Source organism: Prionailurus viverrinus, chromosome X (genome assembly GCF_022837055.1).
Source record: "Prionailurus viverrinus isolate Anna chromosome X, UM_Priviv_1.0, whole genome shotgun sequence".
In the NCBI taxonomy this organism is placed as follows: domain Eukaryota; kingdom Metazoa; phylum Chordata; class Mammalia; order Carnivora; family Felidae; genus Prionailurus; species Prionailurus viverrinus.
Genome location: NC_062579.1, coordinates 36,300,100 through 36,326,756, shown reverse-complemented (window position 1 = coordinate 36,326,756; position 26,657 = coordinate 36,300,100). Strand labels below are relative to the sequence as shown.

Sequence of the window (26,657 nt, the reverse complement as noted above, 5' to 3'; positions counted from 1 at the left end):
AATGCAATCTGGTTTTAAATGCTTAAACAGGCAGCTAAAACTTCAAAAATAGTAGTTAAAAGATAAAATCTCTAAGTTATATGAAAACTTTTCACAAAGTAAAAATGCTATAATATTATAAACATGCCAATACTTAAAATGTTATCCAAGAAACAGTCTGGGTGGCTGAGTCAAAATTCCATCTATTGTCAAATATTTACTCAGAAGATAATCATTTAACAAGTTACACTGATTACAGTATGCAGATAAGTAAAAAAAGAAACTAACCATTTTATTACATCATCTCTATCTACAAATCAAATATGTTAGGTTATAAATTCTTTAGAGTACTTGCTGAACGATCACTATAATTTCACTTTCGTATCTTAAATGGTACCTTTGAATAAACTCTTCATAACTGTAATGTAAATGAATACGGATCTCTATGTCCTCTCGTCATCAAAAGCTGAAAGGCAGACAGACCATACAAGTCTATCAACGGTCTAGGTTTCATTATAACTTGAGGAAAATATTTAAAAAGGTTTATGGAAGACAGTATTGAAAAAGCCTCTTTAATTATATTAATACCAGAGATAGAACTCCCCTACCTACAGTGATCATGCAGCAACCTCATTTGGGAAACCTCTGACCTAGAATCAGTTCCACGACCTTTTTTTAGACAGCTTTCCCAACCGCATTATCTAAATTATAAAGCTTCTATGAACACTGGCCTTGAGGAACCTGTGAAACAAAGGCTGGGGCGCTCTACCACTCAGTATTCAGTCATGTACAAAGGCCTCATGGCCTGCAAACCAAAGGCTCTTTCACTGGAATTATGTTTTTAAAAGACAGCAAATTCCCAAACTAGAGTTGAAGAGTATTCACTGAAGATCTCAAAACTAAGCAAACCAGGAATTGGATGTGCTTAAAGAAGAACAGATTCGTAAGTTACAATCCTAACAGAGGTTCCCATTTATTAACTGCCAATTATACCTCAGCACTACAGGCATCCTAACAAAAATCTCAGGTTCTCCAACCCAGAACCGCCCCCCCCCCCCCCGCCCCACATCCCACCTTCTCACCTACTTTAACAATTCTCTCCTCTGTCTCCCACGTTAATTTCTCCCTCTCTACTGAACCCTGCTCATGAGCTTCCACCAGCCTTGAGTTTCTTTCTGCTTTCTCCCATCTTAAATTTAAAACAAAAAACAACTCTTCATCGCACTTCCCCTTCCGCTACCACCTGTTTCTCTCCTTCCTTTTCACGTCACGGTCTACGGGGATATCGCCCCTGGCACTGTGCAGTGCACAGCCCACACGACTTTAAAGTGTCAGTGCTGGGACTGTCTACATCTATTGTTTTCGAGTTCTCTCCTTCCACTTATGTTGAGACCAACCTCAATTAGGCTTCTGATCCCACCAAGTCCACTGAAATGTCAGCAAAATGTTTTCTGTAAATAAAGTGTCACATAGCAAGTACTTTAGGCTTGGTGGGCCGTATAGTCTCTGTCACACATTTTTCTTTTTAAGAACCCTTCAAAAATGAAAAAAACCCATTCTTCATTCGTGGGCTGTAAATACAAAAACAATAACAAAAACCAGGTCATGGTCGTGGGGTGGACTGGCCTGTGCCCCTTAGTTTCCTGGTCCCAGCAATGTCACCAAATACCTCAGATGGTCAGTTCCCAGCCCTTACCTTACTAGGCCTATGAAGCACTACTGGATTTACACTTTGATCACGCTTTCCTCCTCGAAAGACTTTCTTCACGTGGCTTCCAGGCAATCACTCACATCCTCCTGGATCTCCTACCACCTCACAGGCCACCTTGAGTTCTTTCCTCCATCTACTCACACCCCACGGGGATCTCACCCAGACGCATCCATCCCTCGAGTTGAGCCAGGCCAGCTTTGATTCCTCCCTCTCACACCCCAACTCTACCAGCTAATCCTACCAGCTCTGCCTTCCAAAGGAACCCAAAAGCTGACCACTTCTAATGCTGCCACTCTGGGTCCTGGCACCACCATGTCTTAACTTCGATTACAGCAATAATCTCCAAGTCGGTCACACACATCATTTCTGCCTTTGCCACCTTTAGTCTATCCACAGAGTACCAGAGAGGATCTAGTTAAAAACTAAGTCAGATCATGTCATTCCTCCATTCAAAAACCCCGTTTCCCATTTAACGCACAATAAAATCTAATACCCTTACAACAGCCTACCCGGCTGAACGGGACTTGGCCAGCGTGGCCAGCTGGACCACAGGTACCTCCCTTCTTACCCCCTGCCCGCCCTGCTCAGCCATCCTCACCACCTTGACTTACCTCCAAAAATGCAAAACACACTCCTACCCTAGGGCCTATTGCTCCTTCCAGCTCCTGAGACTTGGAACACTCTTATCACAAATACCCTCAAGGCTCACTCTGTAACTCTCAGGTCTTCATTCAAATGTCATCGTCCGTGAAGCCTTCCCTGACCTTCCTATTTACAACTGTGAATCCTCTACCACCGATGTCTAGGACGCCCCAGCTCCCCTTCCTAATACATTTTTCCATAGAACTCACCATATCATTACCTAATATTCTCTATATGATGCTTACTTGTTCACGGTCTTTTTACCTGCATGAATTAAGATACCCTTGTGTCGGCGGATTTATCCCCAGAGCCTCGAAGGGGACATGGACATGGGAGGTGCTCAACATTTAAGAATAAATACAACTATTAATCACTCTAGAAGATGGTCCCGCCAAGAAAAGTACTTCAAGAATAAACTTAAAAGTCTTTGAAGAATGAAATTATCTTGGTTTTACCAATAACATAAGGCTAACCAGCAATAAGTCAAATATTTCTTACTAACAAAAGTACAAGTAATTTGGCAATGTGTGTTGGCAACATTTTTTTTGGATGCTTACTCTTTGACCCTTCAGTTCCATTTTGAAACACACGCTCCATGGAAACAACCCAAAACACAGGAAAAATGATGTGCACAAATACTGAGAAGTGAAAATTTAGAAATTGTATGTCTAATAGTGAATGGAGTCAAATATGGCACATCTATCTTTGATAGAAATAATGTTCATGAAATCCATTACTATTTTGAAAACTGCAGTGGTTCTACTTTGCCTTCAAGACAAATTAGGCAGGGCACCGGGTGGCTTGGTCTGTTAAGTGTCTGACTTCAGCTCAGGTCATGATCTCACAGCTCATGGGTTCGAGCCCCGCGTTGGGCTCTGCTGACAGCTCAGAGCCTGGAGCCTGCTTCGGATTCTGTGTCTCCCTCTCTTTCTGCCCCTCCCCTGCTCGTGTTCTCGCTCGCTCTCTCTCTCTCTCAAAAATAAACTTAGAAAAAAAAAAAAATGAGGCAACTTTCTCTACCTTCCTCGGCCTCACATTTCACCATTCCCTCTTCATAATCTATACTCTAGGCACACTTTACCAGCCCTCTCCCCTCCCAAACTCTCCAATTTCTGGAAACTCTAATAACTTGGTTTATGTGCCCTCCTAGGTACAGTGACAGCACTTTTCACCAAAGTCACACTTCAGAGTAATTTACGGTAACTGCTTCTTTAATGGTCTTTTTCTCCCACCACAGTGAATACCTAAAACATATTAGCATAAGTACCTGATCTTAGGTAGGCAATATGTGTAGAAATGAACTAAGTAAAACAGTAAGTTTTGGGGGGGCTGTATGATCTATTTTCTCTATCCTGTGGAAATTTCCAAGACTGTGTGTGTGTACGTGCACGTGTGGGTGTAGAATCTTATAACGGAAAAGAAAATACACTTATGTACGTGTGTATGTATGTTGGCAATCAAAATATAGCTGATAACATCACAGTACTATAAAATGCTTACAAAAACAGTTCCTCAAACTTCTATTTCTTTTTCTCTCAGAATGCATGAAACCAAAAAAAAAAAAAAAAAAAAAAAAAAAAAAAAAAAAGAACTAGTATGTGAGAAGCCAATGAAGCAGCTAGCTCTTCTATTACCTGAGTGGAGTTAGATAGTTGGTTTTTCCACGGCTCCTCTGCGCTGCTGGTCAGGTTTGTGCGGTTATGAGGTAGAGTGAGTGCGTTTCGCTGCAGGTAAGGCACGTTTCCGTTACTTCCACTTCCCGTTATGTGATTATTGCCTATCAAAATAGCGTCTGTACTCCCCAGCGTTCTTGATGTGCTACAGGGAACATGGCCTGTAGAAAAGGGTCCGTTGGCCAAAGGCTGCCCAGGACAGGCAGGGCGGACTCCAGGCTGAGACACGCTAGGCACTCTGGTCAGAGCGAGCTGGGGCTGCTGGCCAGAGATGGAGTTTGCAGGCAGTGATGAGTCAGCTGTCGGCCCGTTAGGAATTCCAGTAGATCGTACCTGTGCAACTCCTGTTTGTCTCATCTGTGAAAAGGCAAATGAAAAACAAACGCTCCTTGTGTGGGCCATAAGGTAGAGGACCAAAAATATGAAGGAGTATATATAACCGGGTAATCTCTGATTTTACCCTAACATTTAATTTCTCTAGGCTGAAAAATATACACTTTTTTAAAAACAAGAAATTGTGTTCAGTCATATTTAGATTAGCTTCCTCAGAAAAGCAGAAATCTGTTTTATTTTTAAGAAACATCCCTTTAGTAACGACAAAAGAAAGCAGCTGAAAATTAAGAAAACTGTGGAATTTACAGGTCTTTTTCCCAATCACAAAATAGAGGATCTCCAATTTACACTCTATTATATTTGTATGTCAGATCCTCCAAATTCAACAAGTCCTGAAGAACCCCATCTCGGTTTAGGGCAGCTTGTTAAGTATTCAATAACAGAAATAAACCCTCAGAACAGCGGTAAAATAGCATGTAAATAAATAATAAAATACCAAGTCTTGTGCTCAAAATTAAATTTATACCTGTTTTTTCCTAAAACTCTCTGTCCATTATTAGTATTTTAAGAAGCAAGATTACTAAATTCCACCAAATACTGGTAGAAAGAAGCAGGCATGACCATGCTCTAAAATGTTTCAGTCAATAAAAGTACTCAAAACGCTAACAAATTTTAGGGGAAAAAAATGCTATACACACTTGGTGTTGCTGCATTAAGACAAACTGACTTTCCAGCTGTTCCAGCATCAGTTTCTGTGCTGGATTTAAGTTATTTCTATTTGCACGGAGCTGTTCCAAGTGCTAGAAGAAGAAGAAGAAAGGAGAATACGGTCAAAGACAAATCTAAGAAACCAGCTCAAGCTCACTATTCTAAGCCACCTCGTCATGAAACGACCGGACCAATGTGGAGCCGCTATCTAGTCAAAGATACGGATTCCTGACCAACAGCAACTAACCCTGAGATGAAGTCCTTTAAGAAGTTTGAGAAATTAAGAAATAAACATGCATCAAAAGAAGTTTACTGTAATGTGGTATTTGAGACAAGTGGGCATAAAATTTTACTCATTAATACTCTATTTTTCAGTATTCACACAGAAAGTTCTTTACACTTACAATGCATTAGGACAAGTACACTCAAAGCATCACTGTTTGGAACAGGAAAAGTGTGAAGACAGCCTGACTACCTAAAATCAGTGCTCTGCTGAAGGTGTGCATCTACGGAAGAAATATGCTATGGCGGGGGCGCCTGGGTGGCTCGGTCAGTGAAGCGCCGACTTCGGCTCAGGTCATGATCTCACGGTCTGTGAGTTCCAGCCCCACATCGGGCTCTGCGCTGAGCGCTCAGAGCCTGGAGGCTGCTTCGGATTCTGTGTCTCCCTCTCTCTCTGCCCCTTCCCCGCTCATGCTGTGTCTCTGTCTCTCAAAAATAAATGAACATTAGAAAATTAAAAAAAAAAAAAAAAAAGAAATACGCTGTGGCCATAAAACAAAAAGAAGCTCTTTACATCCTGACAAGGAAAGGCCTGTGAAATACATTGTTAACAATCAATAGGCGGAGCATTCTACCATTTGTATAAAAAAGGAGAAAATGAGTAACGCGTGAGAGGAGGAGGACGCATGGTTGCTTGTGCAAGCCTGAACATATCTCAGGGAAGACAGGTAAACTGGTAACACTGGCTAGCTGTTAGAGGGAGAACTAAGCGGATACGGGCAGGAGCTAAAAGCTAAGTGGGTAGGAATTTGCCCTGTGGAGCCTATAACCATACAGATGCACTTGGAACTATGTGAACGTTGCCTGTTTAAAAATAAAACCAAAAATAGGTGAAAATCAGGAACTAATTATCCCACTACTCTGACAAACGTGGGTTCATTTTACTTATGTGCATTTGACTGGATTGACTGAATTAATACTTAAAATTGTAAAGCTTACTTCTTCTACTCCTTTGCAAGAGGAAAAACAATCTGTCAAAAGCATTCTCTTACATACCTGTAATTTCTGTGGTGTCAAACACCACGAATGAGCTTGTTGCTGTACTGGAGGATGTGACACTGCATGGCCACTACTCCAATTATCAGAAGTATTCTGAGGAAAATCGATAAAAAAAAATTAAAGAATATTTGGTTAAATCCACAGAGTTCACAAGAATGACTCATGAAGGCCAAATGACTATGAATTGGAATATTTACATATAAAAAATGTTATGACATTAAATTCTTTTAAAAATAATTTTACATGCATAATAAATTTGGGAAATCATAAATTAAAAAAAAATACTGATTCTTTAATCAACCACCCGAAAAAGCCCACCCCTAAACTATGGCCCAAATGGCTAACCTAAACACCACACTGTCCACTAGATCCAATAATAAATTTATCTCAATGTCAGTAGAAAGTGATGATGAAAAGTGTGTTGAGATCTTAACGGCAGGGAGATGAATAAAATGACTTGATGAATGCAAATTTAGCCCTACGTTCTGTATTTAATAGGATGCTAAGAATTTGGGATGGAAAAACTCAAACCTTTCACTCTTTTGATGTCCACAGATTTAAAATAAAGGACAGGAGATATTCAAACTGCACAAGTTCAGGGCAGTTGGGAGATTCCTTTTGGACTGGGATTTTCTATTTCTCTAAAATATATACCTTTGTTGGACTAGATGTTCTTTTCCTCTTGGCAGGACTGGACAGGTCATCTACTTGGCTAGAAGGAATCATGTGTAGTGGCAAGGACTGCTGTGAAATTGGTGTTTGACTGAGGCCTAATACAGGTTCAGTATTTGCATGATGAGGTTTACATGCCTAAGAATCACAGAAGGAAGACAAAAATAGGGTTCTATATATTCTTAGTTCATTCCTTCAAATTATAAAACTTTACAAACTGCATACTTTTCAAAGCTATGTGGACATCGCTGATGGCAATTATTGAAAATCAAAATCAAATGATCATCAATGGAGGAATGTGTACCTTCCTTTGAAAAACTGCTTTAAAAATTAAACAAACCACTGCAGCATCATTTTAAGAAATCTCCTTCAAAATCATGAAAATGCACAAAGGTTCTAAATTGGCACCCCAAAATTTCTTCCCATATCAGAGGGAGTTTTATTTCGATCTAGATTCCCTTCACAATTAAATCCAAAGGCTTTTCCATTAATAAAAGGCTCCTGTACTTAGTAAAATACGCTTGACCACTACAGATTGAAAAGAACCCTTAAAGCTGGGTACCTGCAGAACATAACCCAACTTCTCACCTGCTGTGCTGTGTTCATGGCACCCTGCCTGGAGGTAAGCTCTGCGGGGATTGGTAGGCTCCACGCCTCCTCAATACTAGGAAGTAATTTAGTTTTATTCTGTAGACTACCTTGTGGAAGGTTACACAACTGAGCCTAGGAAAAATTATGTAAAAAGCAAATTTAACACAAGCCTACTTGAGTAAGAGCAAGTCCACTAAATCTTCCTAAATGCTATAACTAATTGTTTTTAAAAGAAAATAGATTCTTAATTTGGGGTTTCAGAAAGATACTAAGTATAAAGAGGGTAACCAGAATATAGACCTTTGTGAGAATTCAAACAAAGCTGAGCTCTGTTTTCAAAGTTCTCATAGCTGTCTTCTCATGAAACTCCAAGCAAGAGTGAAAGACAGTGTTTGTGTTCTTTTCTCTAAAATGCTATGACAACTTAAAAATGTAGACAGTACGTAGAAAAAAATTATGTAAATTAATATACATCAACAGTAAATGTGCAAAAGAGCATCTTTTAAAATACTGCATCTCTTACTTAAAATGAAAAGTAAAATAATATTACAAGCTATGGTATGTTTACAAAATATGGAAACAAATTATAGACAGCAAAACACAACTAGACAAACTTTCCAGCCACCCGCCTCCTGCCTGAGTGTCATGGGGAAACATGTGTCTTTAAAAAACTGCTATTTAAAAGTTTTACCTGTAAATACTTAATTCGTGCTGCAAGTGCAGAGGTATTACTACAACTTTTGCTTCTGGTTGCATTTAAGTAGCATTTAATGGCATCCTGAGGCTGGTTGCAGGATTCGTAGAGTGTGCCTAGGTCCATCCAGGCTGCAGCATGGCCATGGTCCAATTGTACAGCACAAATATAAGCCTGTAAAGCATCCATAGGCTGATTTTGCTGCTGATATAGCACGCTAGAAAGAAAAATTAAGGACAAACAAGAGGTCAACTAAGAAGAACTACTCAGCCTCACCAAGTATATTATATGTGATATGTAACTGTCATGTATCGAGTATAATACCATTATTTTTATATAAAGTCTTACCCTATTGAACACCATGTATCTGCACTTGCTTCTGATTTATCAATAGACTGCCTGTAAGATATAAAGGCATCCTGAACTTTCCCAATACTTGAATAGCACCTGAGAGGGGAGGGAAAAAAAATCCAGACAATTGCATTAATACTGATTAATCTGCTGAAAAATGGACTACATATATCAAAGCAAATTAAAATTCTGAATGAGCTAACATATTTCTGTGAATGTGTGTGTGTGTGTGTGTGTGTATAAAATTATAATGTACATTATAATTAACCATTCAATAAACTATACTATAGTCTATCTGGTAAGTGCTAAAGCATGATACATTAATGAACAATATTAAAGTAATTAAAGGCCGTATTACTTCAGTATTATATTGAGAGTTGAAAGCGCGCATGCGCGCTCACACATGCACTTGCCATGCCACTTATATAAAGAATATAGACTTAAAAAAACCAAGAAAACCATTCTATTCTGGTAAGACTGGACGAATCTGATTTCAATTCTACTTTCCTAAGTAATGACCATGAGGTCAACCATTCTGTAATTTGTAAAAAATACAAACATTAAGATGCAGGCAATATCAAGCTAACTATCAAAAACAGTATAATAAGGTGAGTGCGGTATTTCATGACATGTAAGGGTAGCAAGGTCTGATTAAAGTTTCAAGGACCTGTGGTTTTTTTGTAATTTTTTTTAATGTTTATTTATGTTTTTTGAGAGAGAGACAGAGAGACAGAGAGACAGAGTGCAAGCAGGGGAGGGACAGAGACAAAGGGAGACACAGAATCTGAAGCAGGCTGCAGGCTCTGAGCTGTCAGCGCAGAGCCCAATGCAGGGCTCAAACTCACGGACTGCAACATCATGATCTGAGCTGAAGTCAAACACTTAACTGACTGAGTCACCCTGGCACCCCCCCCCACCCCACTTTGTAATTTTTTTTTTAACATTTATTTCTTTTTTTTGAGAGAGAGAGAGGAACCTGTTATCTTCTTAATGCAGATACACCTGATGGATACACAGAACAGCAGCTGAAACTATAAATACAGAAATTATCTTCTTAGTGCTTGGCACTAAGGAAAAAAGAAAAGACAAAACCCAGTCCCTGTCTGTCTTCATGGAGCTTACAATTTAGTTGAGGACTGAAGACATATTACAAATGTCATGATGCCATATCGAATGTCTGTCACAGGCAATTCTCTGGTCTGAGAATTTAGGGTAGAAGACACCACAATACACACTACAGGATTTAGGAAAAGCAAAAAAGGAAGGATAACACTAAGGAATTTAAAATAAGTATAGAGGCATGTTGTTTAGATCAGTGATTCCCAATTATCAGCCAGTATAAAGCAATTTATGGCCATGAAAATAAAATAGAAACACAGCAACATATACTTATATATATAAATATTCCATTAAACTAATTAATACTTATACTGTAACTGACTTATTTTGAAATACTACTGGCTGACTAAATGGCAAAAATATCTTAAATGTTTTCACTTGCCCAAATTAAATATTTAGATCCTCATAATTATTCTTTGAAATTTTGCTGATTCCTGCAATCCAGAAGTCTGGGAACGCCTGATTCAGACAGAGAAGATGAAAGAGGGCATTTTAAAATGTTGTTTGGGGGGGTGCCTGGGTGGTTCAGTCGGTTAAGCATCCGACTTTGGCTCAGGTCATGATCTCGCAGTTCGTGGGTTTGAGCCCCGCGTCGGGCTGTGTGCTGACAGCTCAGAGCCTGGAGCCTGCTTCAGATTTCAGATTCTGTGTCTCCCTCTCTCTGCCCCTCCCTTGCTCATACTCTGTCTCTCTGTCTCAAAAATAAATAAACATTAAAAAAAATTTTTTTAAATGTTGTTTAGGCAGTATAACCAAAACTTAATGTACATAAGATAGCACAAATAGTAGAGAATTATAAATCCAGCCCGAGGTTACCCTGAAGTTTTTGTCCTTCTAACAAGGGAAATGGCACCATGAAAGCACTTATAGGAATAGTAATCTGCTAGCAATGTGTAGAGATAAACTGAAAGAAAAATAAATTATGGACAGTAAAAAAGGCAGCTATACTCACTGGTTTGGAACAGGCCAAAATTGGGGTGAAAATAACGAAAATGGAAAGAAAGAAAAAGAAGGGAGAAATATAGTAAACCAAAAGATATAAGGACTTTTGTGACTGACTGATTAGATATTCATAGCAGGGGCTTATAACTTAGTTTTTAAGCCTGATCAAAGAGAGTTAAAAAAGAAATGGTGACATCATTGACAAAAATAAAAGAAGAGCTGGTTTGGAAAAGAATATGATGAATGAGCTTTGAAATATGCTTACTTTGACGTGAGATGAGAACACTAAAATAGATAATGTTAGGTAAAAGAGTAAGAGATGTGGTCCTGAAATTTAATACCTCGAAATGTAGAAATCTAGATTTGGAATTCATCCATATAGAAGAGAGAGTTTAAGAATACAGGACACCTGGGCCACCTGGGCGGCTCAGTCGGTTGGGCGACCGACTTCAGCTCAGGTCATGATCTCGCCGTCCGTGAGTTTGAGCCCCATGTCGGGCTCTGTGCTGACAGCTCGGAGCCTGGAGCCTGCTCCGGATTCTGTCTCCCTCCCTCTCCCTCTCTCCCTCTCTCTCTCCCCCTCCCCCACTCACGCTCTGTCTCTCGAAAAATGAATAAATGTTAAAAATATATATATAGGACACCTACAAGGGAGACGTTAAAATAAGCCTAAGGATAACTAATCTTGTGGATTGGGTGATAAGAAATGTCAGTGACTGAGAGAAGGCAATGTCAGAGAGCACCTGCAAACTTCCACAAAGTTTGTTAATAACTTCAGGAGAAGTTATGAACAACGCCATGTAGGGACAGACACCACAAAGAAAGGGAATCCTTAACAGATAGTAGAAAACACGTTCTGTTTGTTGTTGTTAAATCAAAGCCAAATCTCAGGATTTATAGACAAATTTACCTAACCACTGGGAGGAATAAGCAGTAATTCCCAAAACTCATGTTTTCACATTCCATTCCTACAAAGTGAAAAGTAGAAAACCAATGTGCCCAACTACAGATGTCCCAGTCCAACCACCAACCACTTTTCCTCTAGCAAAACTTAACTAAGTGCCCCTGAGACAGCCCTGTGTCTTTGAAAAAGCAATATGTGAACCTAGGCTCTAGTTCCTGTTCTGATTTAGTTACCTGTGTGACTGTAACCTTAGATAAACCATTTCACTCCTCTGAACTCTATTTCTACATCTGTAAAATAACAGGGTTTACAGAGTGAAGCAGGTGACCTCCCTGGTCCCTCCTAGCTCTAACATTCTATAGTTCTGTGATAATACTGCCAATGATTAGTACTACTATGAGAGCATTACCACATTACACCTTTATTATGATATACACATGCCAAAGGACATCTTCAACACAGATCTGAATGTGAACATAAGTAATAAAAAGCCGTAGAATATTAGGGTCATCAAATCCCAAAGTTGCTTACTGACACCTGAGGTCTTTATTCAGAGCTTTAAGAACTTAAAAAAAATTTTTTTTAATGTTTATTCATTTTTGAGAGAGAGAGAGAGAGAGAGAGAGAGAGAGAGAGAAAGAAAGAATCCAAAGCAGGCTCCAGGCTCTGAGCTGTCAGCACAGAGCCCGACAAGGGGCTCAAACTCATGAACCACGAGATCATGACCCGAGCCAAAGTCAGACGCTTAACTGACTGAGCCGCTACTATTCTTCATCTTAGGTCAAAATGAAAATAATTGCTACTACACATGCCTTTTAACCTGTATAAAAAGAAATTTTCATATGTAAACGTTAACACTAGAGACAAAGTCTAGGCAGTCCCTACTTCCCAGTACTCCATCTCCTTTCCAGTCCCTGTATGAAGCATCCCACTGTGCAACACTAAACAGCAGCAATGGTGTTAGCTCGAAAAGCAAATGGTGTTCAGTTTAGTTCATTTACTGCATTCACTCAATAGCCACTCTGCTAGTCGACAGTATACAAAGATGGTAGGTTCCAGTCTCTGCCCCCAAATATCTTCATTCAGTGAAAGAGAAAAACAAAGTTTGGACTCTCAAGCTTTTTAGTGAGCAACCCAAATTAGATGATTTTCTAGGACTTGGAAGGTATTAGAAAATTTCTGCTAAAAATAGGTACTTTCCCAGCCAACTCTTGTTGTACATTATTAATGACTAATCAAACATCTTTCTTAAAAAATCTTAGTACTACTCCATCTCATACAGACACACTTTACTAAATTTAAAGGAAAAATGAAACCATACAAAATACTAAAACTTAATGGGATTACATGGCAAATTCACTCAAACAGCTTAAAATTAAAACAAAATAGGATAATTTCAAAAGAAATCATAAAATCGAAACCTTTAGGGTGAGAAGATACCTAACAGATAATCCATAACCAGAGTTTCTCAACCTCGGCACTACTGACATTTTGGGTCAGGTAATCTTTTGTCGTAGAGGCTATCCCACTAGATGCTTGCAGTGCTCCCCACGGTTGTGATATAACCAAGTATCTCCAGATGTTATAAAATGTCCCCTATGGGACAAAATAGGCCCCCGATGAAAACCACTGATCTAATATAATCCTCTTATTTAAAAGGTTAAAAGAAAACTGAAGCATCAAAAAGTTTAACTGTATCACCCAGGATCTACAAACAGTAGCCTAGCCAAGTCTCCCAGCTGCTAGTACACTGATCTTTCCACCACACCGTAAAAGCTAAAACCAGTTAGGAACCAAAAGACGATCTAATAATGTCCCCAAAATATAATCTATCATATACACATACATAAGGTATATTTTAGATAATCAGTGAGCACAATTTAGGCATTTAAAGTACAGAGAAAAGTTTACAGACTTGCAGAACACTATTTTCATTACATGTTACTTCTCCTTTCCAACAGATCCAATAATAATGTATCCACTTTCTCCCTGTGAGATTTCAAGTAGAACTGATTTGAGACCTACTATTAATCAAATATGTCCATTCTAATGTATATATCATTAATCAAAATTACAAATAGCAAGGTTCCACTGGCTACTGGTGGTCACCAGGCAGAATGAAAAATTAATTCGGTTCTGTTCCACAGACATATAAAAAAAAAATAACAGAAATCAGAAGGAAGGCATTTAAATACTAGGATGAAGAATTACTATCTGATAAGTCTTTAAAAGCCAGCAATGATTCAAGTCAAATGAAAATCCAACAAGCAAAATAAGAAATGTCCTGGCTGACCAGATTATGCTGAGAAAAACTATCACATTCAGAAGCTTTCACTTTCCAGAAATCTTTGCGACAATATATTTAAAAAGGAAAAGACACTAATCAAGTTATAAATATAAACAAACAAATATAAATATAAACAAAATTATATAGCTCATAATTCCAATCTCTTAGCTGGAATAAACAAAAGCATAGTGTAAGTGTCTGCTAAGTCTCACCTTCCGAGGAAATACCAGGACTGGCCAGAATTAGGATCTGCTTCCAAGGACTTTTGGAGATACTGAATAGCATAGCTTTCCTTGGTGGCTTTATCTCCCAGAAGATCCACAGTGTGATGCATCCAACCTACAGTAAATGATTAAAAATATTTACATAGATGACTTAATTGTTAATTCAGTTTTTAAGAATACCAAACAGAAAACACATAAGTAAAAATTTTTTTTTTCAGTCAATTTATTCATTTAGTTCGGCACACACATTCCCAAAATTTAGAACTGCCAATTCTGACCATAAGGAAGTCTGTTTCTCACAGGAAGGTACAGTCAAACCTATAAAGAACTTTATTCCAGAGAAACCAAAACGATTTTAAGTACTGACTTAACACTTAGATTACAAACTACAGTTCTTCTTTTCTAATTTTGGTGTTTGAAAAAATTCCAAGTTATGAAACAAAGAATATAAAAATTCACTGTTCCATGTAAAATTTTATGTGCATTTTAAGACTCTCCAAGACAGTCTATTAACCCATTGTTTATTTCCAAGGAGTACATATAAGATGATTTAATCAATGATAGCTCAGAGTACAACACCCACATACAACCCTATCTCATTGGCAATGGTCACATATATTAATAACTTATCTAAAATAAAAACTGTATAGCATTTGACAATTATTTAAAAATAAAACTGAAGTCTAAGTATATTCAAATGGTGCAAATAAAAATGGTTTAAAATGGGTACCACAAATGTTTAATCAATAAATACAGATTGTGCGGAATCTCAATTATATGTAGAATCTCAAAAAGTTGAATATCTAGAAGCAGACAGTGGACCGATGGTTACCAGGAATGGGGAGGTAGGGGAAATGGGGAGAAACTGGTCCAAGGGTACAAGTTACAGTTATGTAGCAGGAGTAAGTCTAGAGAGTAATGCATAGCAGAATGACTATGGTTAATAATACTCTAATATATTAATAGAAATTTGCTAAGAGAGTAGGTTTTAGGTGCTCCCACCACACACAAATAGTAACTATGTGCAGAGATGGATATGTTGATTAGCTCGACAATACTAATCATTTCATGATGTACCAAAACATCATGTTGTACACCTTAAATATGCACAATTTTTATTAAATAATAGTTATATAAGCTATCAAAAGATTGGATCATGCAATACTGTATTCTAAAACTTTTAAGACAACACAGGAATAATTTGATTTGATTTGCTGGGGAAGTCATATTTCAGCTGTGGATCATTTCAAGTGCATAAAAATCAGCGTTGTTCTTTGTGTATAGTCCATATTATATATAACAAATAAGGACCCTCATTTTCTGACATTTAATATAGTTGCTGTGCTCCAAAATATATTTCAGACTGCGTTACTAATGTTTTACAGAAATACATGTCAATAACACATTTACATTTATTCATCTGTTCCTCTTACCTCCTGCTATTACTAGTAAGAATGGAACCTAGAGAAACAGGCTCTAAAAGGAGCTGCTGAAGCAGCAGTGACAAGCAAGTAGGAAGGATTGATACACAGGCATAAATTAGACTTAATTAGGAGAAGTGTTTTTCCTTTCAAAAGCACGAAAAGTTTATTATACTTCTATACTTCGAAATATGGTAAGCCAATGCCAAAGAGGACAAGTGATTCACACGTAACTAGACCAAAACTATTTCAATCTATGTCTTAAATTTAAAAGGTGTATGCATTTTTACTATTGACACATTCCTCACTGCAGCTGAAATGCACAAAAACTTGATTATAAATAGTGTGGATTAACAAAACAGCTCATATTCAAGTATTAGCTGAATGAGTAAGCTGTCTTATGATAAAGGCATCACTTTGTTCTTTTTACTTAAGAACTGCACAAAATCTTTCTTTACTATACTAATAAACTTGTTTTAATTTGAAGATATGAATTCACACTACTCAAACACGGTCTGTAAACTTATTAAAAACAAATATTCAAATACTTCTATAATTCTTAAAAGTATGGATAACACAAGTAAAATTCTAACCAGAGATTAAATTAAAAACAAACCTAGAAACAAAAGTTTTATACTAAGGTAATGTGTTTATTTTATATAATTAATCATATGATACATATCAATATCACGAAGATCAATGATAAAATCTAGGCTTAAGTAATTTTAAAATTATGTAAAAATAGTCACATTATGAAAACATTCATATTACTACAATGTTGGTTAAAAATTAAGAATAAATTATTTGCCCAGACCAAAAACAAATAAACAAAAGCTAGGGGGAGGGGGGGACCCAAACACCATATACAGATAAGAAACATGACCCAATAACTAAGCAACAAAATTAAACGTGGGGAACTCAATCACTATCTTCTTGGTCAGAGTGACACTAATGTGTCATCCAAATGGCTACATTTCTTCAACATCAGAAAAGAATTACATGTGTACAAAAACTATACCATTAGATGTTGCACAACTTTTCGATGAAATGTTTTAGTTAATATTCTTGATAGGGCTAAGAAAGCAAGCTCACCAACCACTAAGTGACTTTACACAAATCACTTAACTTCATTCAGTGCTAAGCATATCTGGCACAAAGGAAGTACTCAATCCCCCTCACCCATGGGTTAAGTACTAGAGAATAATTCTAAGAATTTAAAAGGACCAACTGCACTGAAGAACCGTAATGAGATGGACCGTGAGATGGACAATGCTTGGCTGAAAGGGGAAATATGCTGGGTTCGAGTTAATTCTATCAACTCTGGGTAAAGGAAGGAAAAGAGAATAGAATACATGAGCCACATATCTGCCATCTCTGACATGGAAAGATCATAAAGAGAAATATTTATAGTACACCATTATTACATACCTAACTGTTGTAAGACAGTTGCCTTTACTTGTGCAGAAAGGTTTTCCGTCTGCAAAAGTTGTTCATAAGCTTCCTTTGCAGAATGATACTTCCTCTAAAAAGCAGAAAAAAAGGGATTCAAAGAAAAATAAAAGCATTATCTTTAAAGAATTTGCTCATATATTAAGATTTACTACATAATACTGATACTTTAGCATATTTCTTAAGCCAACCGAAAGAAAAAAGACTACTTCCATTACTGAGCGTTCCTTTTACACCAGACAGTTGTGGACAGGCCATGTTTCAGAGCAATTAACACCAGTAAAACATTCGATACAATAAAGTATTAAAATAGGCCCTTTTAAGAATCTGCCAAAGCCCAATTGTTAAAATAATCTCAACTTATTCAATAACAAATAATTTCAACTTTATTTAGGAACACTGATGAAGCTAGAGAAGTACTCTACCTCCCAGTGTTATGATCTGCCTAGAAACACCAAGTTCCCAAGCAACTTAACAGAAACAGAACATATGCCAAGAGTGCTTTAAAAAATCTAAGTGCAAAAGCGGTTAAAATCTAAGTTGAAAGGATAGTTACTGGTATATAGCCTATGAAAAAATTTATGATACGTATGGCTTTAAAGATACCAAACCTCTCATGGTCTAACAATGTTCACAACATTTAAGGTTCTATTGGCAAATTTCTAAATAAAACCATTTATGCACACTCCTCTCCTCAAAAAGTATGTGTGTGACTAAAACCCATTACTACTACTGTCATAAAGCTTAAGACAACTCCTCCAAGAAAAAGGGGAGGGAGGAAAAAAGGGATAAGCCAATAAAAGAAAATCTCATAAATATTACCTTTAAAACATACTCAGCAGAACAATGAATTGAAGTGGCTATTATTCATTATCAGCAATAGTACATGGCTGCCTGAGCAAACAAATGCTTCTCAAAAAAAAAAAAAACAAAAACAAAAAACAAAACACGGAGGAGGTAGAAATCCGAAACCAGGTGTAGGAGCCTCAGGCAAATCACTTAAAGATTCAACATCCATAAAACAGAGTTAATACCTAATCTTTCTATCTGGAGTTGTTCTAAAGATTAAATGAGATAAGCAAAGAAGTACGGAAACAAATAAGGAACTACATGAATACAGTACGTCAACACAGGAAAGATCTGAAAGAATTGGCCACTGAGATTAACAGAAGTTATTACATAAACTTTTATTCATCAGTTAAATTAGTTCCCCCTAAATATTAATCTGATCTCAAAAAGTCATTTAGACAATTAATACAAGATAAGGACCAAGTTATTCAGTTCAATTCCTTCCAATGGTATGCTAAAACATATTTCTAAACACTAATAATAAAAACAAAACAAAACACGACACACTTGAAAATTTGGTTGCATCATTACTGAGAATCAAAGTTGGATTTCTACCTCAAATCATATACTGGCAGGAATATGTCCTTGAGACTGTAAAGAACTTATCTGACATGGCCAAAACACCACAAATCATGAGAGAAGTAAAGATCTGGTTTGAACCACATAGCAGAAAATCAGGCAATGGACACAAACCAACACAGAAAATGTGAAAACCATGTGAACAAGTGTACACCTCTAGAAGTGCAAGTTTAAATGAGATACCACCATCTACCCATCAGAATGGCAAACATAAGAAAGTTGGGTAAATCCAAAGTTGGGGATGTGTATGTGCGCCCTGCTGGAAGAGGATTCACGCATGAAATTAGGTGTGCAAACAGGCATGCAGATACACTACAACCCAGCAAGCTTACTCTTGGGACAAAGATGCCAAAGAAACCTTTCCACGGGTAATGTTCTAAATGGTACTGTTCACAGTATCAGGAATTCAGGGACAACCTAGGTCCATGTCACTAGGGAGTAAAAACACAAAATATGATGGATGCATACCCTAGAACATTAAGTAGCAATTATATATGGCATATGAAAATCAAGATGAGTTTATCTTTAAAGATGTTTAGTAAAGTTCTTCCTCTGGTAATGTTGGAGTAGCTGTTCCACAGATGGCTTTAAGTTCTGGATAAAATATAAAAGTCAACTGTCAGAAAGCCTGGAGAGAAACCAAAATCAGGCTGAAACCAGATAGACTTAGCAAAAGGGCATGACACTGGATGAGTAAACTAGGATTTCCACCTGAAGGCAGGTGCCAATTGGTGCCTGGGCTAGAACTCAAAAGAAACCAGCAATCTTACTAGTTTGAAGGATCAGAGGAGACACTTTGAAGCTATCACAAAAGCTGGAAGTGAGAGGAGAAATCCCAGGAAGGAGAGAGGGAAAGAAAAAGAACACCAAATTCTGCAATTAAAACTCCACCTAAATCTCTTGTTGACTGCTGAACATGCACGAACACAGTAGATGTCCAGCAGCCTGACAGAATGAAAGAGATTTCAGCCGCTGTCCACTACAGGAGTGGCCAAGTTTACAGTGTGACTTGCGCAAGATTAACTGGCTAATATAAAACAAAAACATCACTCTTCAGAAAAATATAACAAAGTCACTCCACAATGTATTATTCATGATATCCAGGATAAAATTACCAGACCTACGAAGAATCAGGAACATTTTATCCATGTTCAAAAGGAAAGGAAATTGATGAAAATCAGCCATGACATTACTCAGATGATGAAATGTGCAAATAATTTTAAAGCAGCTATTTTAACAACATTCAGAGACAATAAGGGAACTATAACCATAATGCATGAATGGGCAGGAAATTAGAGCACAGAAAAAAAAAAACAAAAAGAAATCCTAAAACTGAAAAATATCTGAAATAAAAAAAACAAATGACTGGATAGAGTGAATAGCAGATTGGAGACTTTAAAGGCCATCCAAAGATACATGAGGCAATAACAGATTGTCTACCATACATGTAATTGGAGTTCTAGAAGAGAGGAATGGGCAGAAAAGATAAGACATAATGGCTGAGAGCTTTCCAGAACTGATGAAAGACATCTAATACTATATCCAAAAGACTAAGAAAACCACAAGTAGTATAAATAAGAAAAAAAACAACCCCTGGGCACTTCATCGTCAAAATCTTAAAAACCAAATGGAAAGAGAACTCTGAAAACAGCCAGAGAAAAACAACAAAATACAAAGATACAACAAAAAAACTAACAGCCAAATTAAATATAACGGACTAGACACTCTAAACAAACAAGACATGTCCAGAAAAGATTTAGAAAAGAGCCAAAAATACACTATTAAGAGGTGGACATTCCATATAAAGACACAAGAAGGTTGAAATAAAAGGATGAAAAAGACACCATGCAAACACTAAGCATTAGAAAGCTCAAGTGACCCAATTCAGATCAAAGTAGGCTTCAGGGCAAAGATTATTACCAGAGATAAAGGAGTATTTCATAATGATAAAGGACATCAGGATGACATGACAATAAGAGCTTCAAAACACATGAAAAGACTGACAAAATTAACAGTAATAAAATACTACTGACTATATAATTTATTCCAATTTCACCAACTTTCCCATTATACTGTCCTTTTTCTGGTCCAAGATCCCACACTATGTTCAGGTAGCATGTCTCCTTACTTTTCTCCAGTCTGGAACAGATCCCCCATTTTTGATTTTCAGTACCTTGACACTTACAAAAGGTACTGGCTAGTTACTTTGAAAAATGTCCCTTTGAAATCAGTAAGCATCTTGTGAAGAGATACTCATCATTCCTCATTCATTAATTGAAATTCTACAATAAGAAGTGTCCCGAACACCTGGGTGGCTCAGTCGGTTAAGCGTCTGACTTTGGCTCAGGTCATGATCTCACTGTTCAGGAGGTCCAGCCCCACATAGGGCCCTGTGCTGACAGCTCAGAGCCTGGAGCCTGCTTCGGATTCTGTGTCTCCCTCTCTCTCTCTCTGCCCCTCCCCCGCTCGCGCTCTCACTCTCTCTCAAAAATAAACATTAAAAAAAAAAAAAAGTGTCCCCCCTCTTGCATTTATTTTCAACTTATGTTCATTTGTAAATGAATACAAATAAAATCAAATACATACAAATATAAATTCATTTATATTCATTTACTTCATTTATATAGTTATTCATTTCAGTATGAACAAATATATTTTATTCTGTATCTTATATCTCATTATCATAATTAGTTTCTAAACTTGTGTCAGATTTGCTGATTAGGAACTCCTTCCCCTTAAGTTGACTCCTGTGTTCTTTCCACACGCCCCCACCATTTTTTAAGCACTTCCTTCCTTTTTGGCACCGTAAAATATTCTAGAGCTCCTCTTGTAATTTCCTTGCCTAAACCCTGGAATCACCTACTTTTCCTGAAGAATCCCCGGTTCCTTTTATTTAAGTATAGTATTTAGAAACGAAGATCTGGGTGCTAATGTAGTCATACCGCTGCTGAGATGGGTCATTGCCTCCAAGCCCTCCCAGTAAGCAGAGCTAGAAGACATATTTATGCACACACGCACAAGCTTGTATTTCTATCCAACTATCCATACTCCTAAATACCCATATATTTGTACTGATACCTCCAATTACAACCCAACACCAGAGTTCAGTCTCGCCTTGCCTTTCCTGATTTGTAAGCTCTGACAGTGAAAACCCTGGCTCTCGTTATCCACAATACACTTGCTTATTTGCCTGTTCCTAATATTTACATAAAACTGTTACAGAACTCCTAATCCGTGCCACTGTGAGAAAGTAATTGTAGTAGGGGATCTGTTTACAGTTCTTGTCTCCAGCTTTACACTATAGTCAAAATACTATTCTCTAAAGTTACTGAGGTTAGTTCTTTTCATCTCCACCCCCTTCACTAAACTTATGTTATTCATTGGTTAGTTTTATTTGTTCCTGCCTGCATTCTGTTTCGGGCTACCTCACATCTGGTTGGTCTCAATTATTCAACTAACTTTGGGGTATGAGAAACATCACCAGGTTCTCAGAGTTAGAGCTATGCAAAAAGTATACACTTGAGAAGTTCCACTTCGTCCTCATCTCTGCTCCCTCATTCACAACCACTTCCACCAGGTAACCAATCTCCTCTGTTTCTCGTTTATCCACTCAGTATGGCTTCTGCACAAACGGCACATGTATACTTGGCTTTACTATGTGTATTTTCTTCCACAAAGGGTTACGTATTATACTCTTTTACACTTTTCGTTTTTCCCACACGGTAGTATATTCTGGAAACCACTCCACGTCGTGATCCACATAGTTCTTCCTCATGCTTTTCTACATGCAACTCCACTACCCGAATGTACCAAAGTTTATACAAACATTCTCCCATGAATGGGCCTTTGAGTTGTTTCCAAGATTTTGTGATTACAAACAACGCTCCGATCAACATCCTGGTGCCTGTATATTTTCAGAGTTTTGGAGGTATATTTTAAAGGTAGATTCCTAGAGGTGAGGCTGTTGAGTCAAAAGGTGCATATACAGCTTGGTTAGATTGCCAAATGCTGTTCCAGATGGGTCATACCAGTTTGTATTACCACAACGCATGAGAGTGCCTGTTTCCCCATAGCCACTTATAATTTTCGCCAATCTGATATGTGAGAATTATATTTCAGTGTTGCTTTAATTCGCATTTCTCTGAGTGAATCTGACCACTTTGCCATATGTTTAACGACCTTGTTATAGATTTTCTGTGAAGTGTCTACTCGTGTCTTTTTTCCCATTTTCCTATTGGGTTTTCATTCCTTTGTCCTTCCAATTTTAAGTTTGTTATATATTAGGAGCATTAGCCCCTTGTCCATGGCATATGTTGCAAACATTCTCTCCTAGTCTCTAGGTCTCCTTCAAATTTATGTATTTTTTTTTTTTTGTCGTGCAGAACTTATTTTTATATTGTTCAAACTGACTGGCCCAAAATGCAGAGAAAACAAAAAGAATGATCATAGTTAGAAAGCCTTTTCCTAAATCAAGATTGAAGAACAGTTCATGTTCACTTCTAGTACTTACTTGTACAAAATTTTTTACATTTGACCCTAATTCATTTCTAGTTTCTTTTTTTGAACAGCTTGGGTCATGGGTCTAATTTTATATTTTTACAAATGGCTACCTAGTTGTCCCTGATCCATTTATGAATAAACCCACCTTAGCCCCAGAAATTTAAGATATTACCTTTCTCAAGCACTTGATTTCTCTATGTACCTGGATGTATTCCTGTTCTTTCTATATTTCACTGGTCTGTCTATTCACATGCCAGTGCCTCACTTTGAATTACACAGGTTTTATCGTATATCTTACTGTCTAGTAGAGTCAGTATAACCTGTACAATTTCCCCACAGTCTTCTCCTGGCTATTCTAGCATATTATCAACTTACCAAAGTCCTTAAAAGCTTGTTAGTACTTTTTATTGATGATGTGTTATATTTATAAACATAGGAAGAATCAAGATCTTTATGCAACTGAATCACAGTATGTCTTTTAAGTTTATTGTGAAATATTTAATTACTTTGCTGATACTCAAGTGGGAATGTTTTCTAACATTATGCTGTCGTTGAAGGTTATTAATTTCTTCGTGTTAATTTGTGCCTCTAATTGATTTTTGTCTAATTGTACTAGCTAACACCTATAGTTCAATAACGAGGAGTAATAGAGATAGTAGGAATCTTTGCCTTGTTCCTAATTTTTGCGAAAATGTCTCTAGTGTTTCCCTGAAGTGAGATACTAATTTGGGCACTAAAGTATATGAATTTTACCATGATAAAAAAAAAATAGCACTCAATTCCTATTTCCAACTTGGACAGTTTTTTTTAATTAGGCAACGTCACTGAATTTGTCAAAAGCTTGTCTTCAGCACCTATGGCGTTAGCAATCTGATTTTACCTTTAGTTCTATTATTATGATGCCTGATACTAATGGATTTTCTAATATTCAATCTTGCATTCTTGGAATGAATACCACTCGGTCATAGTATATTATCTGTTTAATGAGGTAATGGCTTTGTTTACTAAACTTCTATTTAGTACTTTTACACCAAGATTCATTAGTGGTATTAGTCTGGATATTGCCTCTTTTTTGTACTGTTTTCATCAGGTTCAGGTATTGATGTTACATTTGCTTCAAAAAGAAAAGGGGAAAAACAGTATGATGGTTCCTCAAAAAATTTAAAAGACTTATCACATGGTCTAGTAATTTCACTTCTAACTATGTATCAAGAAGAATTAAAAGCAGGGACTCAAACAGATATTTGCACATTCATGTTCATAGCTGCATTATCAACAACAGCGAAAAGGCAGAAGCCACACAAGTGTCCATCAATAGATGAATGGATAAACAGAATGTGGTGTGTACACACAATGAAATGTTATGCAGCCTTAAAGAGGAGTTAAGTTCTCGTACATGCTACAACATGTACAAATGTGAAAGATATCATGCTAAATGAAATGCACAAGGCACAAAAGAATAAATACTGTATGATTCCACTTACATGCAGTAGTTAAACTCACAGAGACAGAAAATAGAATAATAGTTGTCACGGGCTGAGTGGAGTGAGGAATGAGGACTTATTGCTGAATACGGGTACAGGTTCAGTCTGGGATGATGAAAAAGTTCTGGAGATGAATGGTAGTAACAGCTGCACAACAATGTGAATGTACTTAATGACATGATAGATGTAAAAATGGCTAAACCGGTAAAAATTATGTCCTATATTTTACGATAGAAAAAAAAATGATACAAAAGCACTACGATCTGTAGTTAATTTTTAGAATCAAGGATTTTGTTTCCATTATATATTTTTAAATATGCTATAGAATCATTAAGTGCAGAAAGGACTCTATTATCAAACACAAGTGTCATTCAAGTCAGATTAAAAACTGCTAAAAGCTTCTCCCCGTTTAAAAAAAAATGCAAAGAATAAAAGAAAAGAAATGAGGAAGTTTCTTATTTCCAATGCTCTGGAATGACCTATAAAGCATTAAAATTATGTGGTCTTTAAAGGCTTAGAATTCCCCTGTAAAACCACCTGGCCATGGTGCTTTCTGTAAGGCATTACTTAATTTTTCCTATTTCTTTTGTAGAAATTGATTTTTTATAACTTTCTAACTCTAATGACGTCAATTTTGCTAATCTGTATTTCCCTGGAAATTAGTCCATTTCATTTAATTTTCAAATTCACTTGCTCAGTAGTCTTGTATAATAGTTCTAATTTCTTCTGTTTCCATGGTTATCTTATTTTGCACATGTGCTTTCTGTTATTCCCTTGATCAAATTTACCTAGTGGATTATCTATTTTGTCAATTTTTGGAGAGTACTAAGGTTATGACCTATTAATTAGGTTTAAGTTGTGCTTTCCTTTTCACATTGTTAATTTCTTTTAAAAAATCTTTCTTCCTTCCCCACAATACAGTTAGTTTTCCTTACATTGATTTTTGTTTTGTTAACAGATTTCCTTACACTGAATCATCCTTGAATTCGTGAAATAAATCCAACATGCTCATGGCATACTTAATGCATCTTTAAAAACCAGCTGGAATTTTTTTCTTCAGAATTTTTGGATTTCTATAATACATATAAATGAAGCCAATCTACAGTGCCTTGGTAATAAATTAATGCCGGACAGTTAGAAGTGAATGTTAAAAATGAAACTAATGATTCTTATAGACCGTGGTATTCATAATAACATTATTTGTAACTATCCCTCAAGGGGGAAATAGTTAAATTAGTTACAGTACATCTATGTAAAGGGATATACTACAGCTCCACATGTACTAACAGGGTATGTTTTCCAAAATATAATACTAACTTAAACAATTTAAGCAAAGCTGAGAGAGAATTCACATATTTGGCTAATATTTCAATAAAATAAAGAAAAACGAATATATGTGCAAACACATACATGGATTTGCTTATATATATGTGGATTTCTCTGGAAGGATATGAAAAACACTAGTACCTTTGGGGAGTGGAATAGTTTGTTACAGAAAAGGAATGAGGATGAGGCTTCAGCAAGTATTCTTTCAGGCACTTTCATTTTGGGTTATCTATTCAAAAATAAGTAATGTCTTAATGACAAAATTAAAAAGGAAAATTCTGTATCTTTCATCCATAAAGGCTAATAAGTATTTTTTAATGTTTATTTATTTATTTTGAGAAAGAGAGCACGTGTACACACACACACACACACACACACACACACACACACACACACACGTGTGCAGGTGAACAGGGGCCAGGCAGAGAAAGGGACAGAGAGAATCCCAAGCGGGCCCTACACGGTCAGTGCGGAGCCTGACACCTGAGCCGAAATCAAGAGTCAGGCACTCAACTGACTCAAGACTAATAAGCATTTAGATGGCAAACTGTTCAAGTTATTTAATTAAATTCAAGGGGGGGGGCAATTAATACTATTACTATTAGAAAATAAAGTGGTTCTATGGGGCACCTGGGTGGCTCAGTCGGTTAAGTGTCTGACATGATCTCACAGTTCATGAGTTCGAGCCCCGCATCAGGCTCTGGTGCTGACAACTCAGAGCCTGGAACCTGCTTCAGATTCTGTGTCTCCCTCTCTCTGCCCCCTCCCCGCTTTGTGTTCTCGTTCTCGCTCTTGTTCTCTTTCTTTCTCTCTCTCAAAAATAATAACATTTAAAACAATTTTAGAAAAAAAGTGGTTCTACAGGTCTCAGCTAATAAAATGGGAAAGCTACAATTCTAGACTTCAAGATGTGTTACAAAGCTGTTACAAGACAGCAT

The 26,657-nt window shown here is 37.0% G+C and overlaps 1 protein-coding gene across 6 annotated transcripts in view; it reads right to left on the bottom strand.

Moving 5' to 3' along the window:
* Positions 1-26,657, bottom strand: part of KDM6A (lysine demethylase 6A) — a 207,660-nt gene that overhangs the window by 44,162 nt on the left and 136,841 nt on the right. For 2 of the 6 annotated variants that reach the window (XM_047845058.1, XM_047845052.1), the window contains exons 9-17: positions 16,961-17,054; positions 14,100-14,226; positions 8,633-8,731; positions 8,282-8,501; positions 7,588-7,722; positions 6,982-7,137; positions 6,325-6,420; positions 5,037-5,138; positions 3,967-4,362 (exon numbers count right to left, since the gene is read on the bottom strand). In XM_047845058.1, the coding sequence (XP_047701014.1) occupies positions 3,967-4,362; positions 5,037-5,138; positions 6,325-6,420; positions 6,982-7,137; positions 7,588-7,722; positions 8,282-8,501; positions 8,633-8,731; positions 14,100-14,226; positions 16,961-17,054 (1,425 nt within the window). The remainder of the gene's footprint in view (positions 1-3,966; positions 4,363-5,036; positions 5,139-6,324; positions 6,421-6,981; positions 7,138-7,587; positions 7,723-8,281; positions 8,502-8,632; positions 8,732-14,099; positions 14,227-16,960; positions 17,055-26,657) is intronic. The other 4 variants (XM_047845055.1, XM_047845053.1, XM_047845056.1 and 1 more) reach the window with 4 other exon arrangements.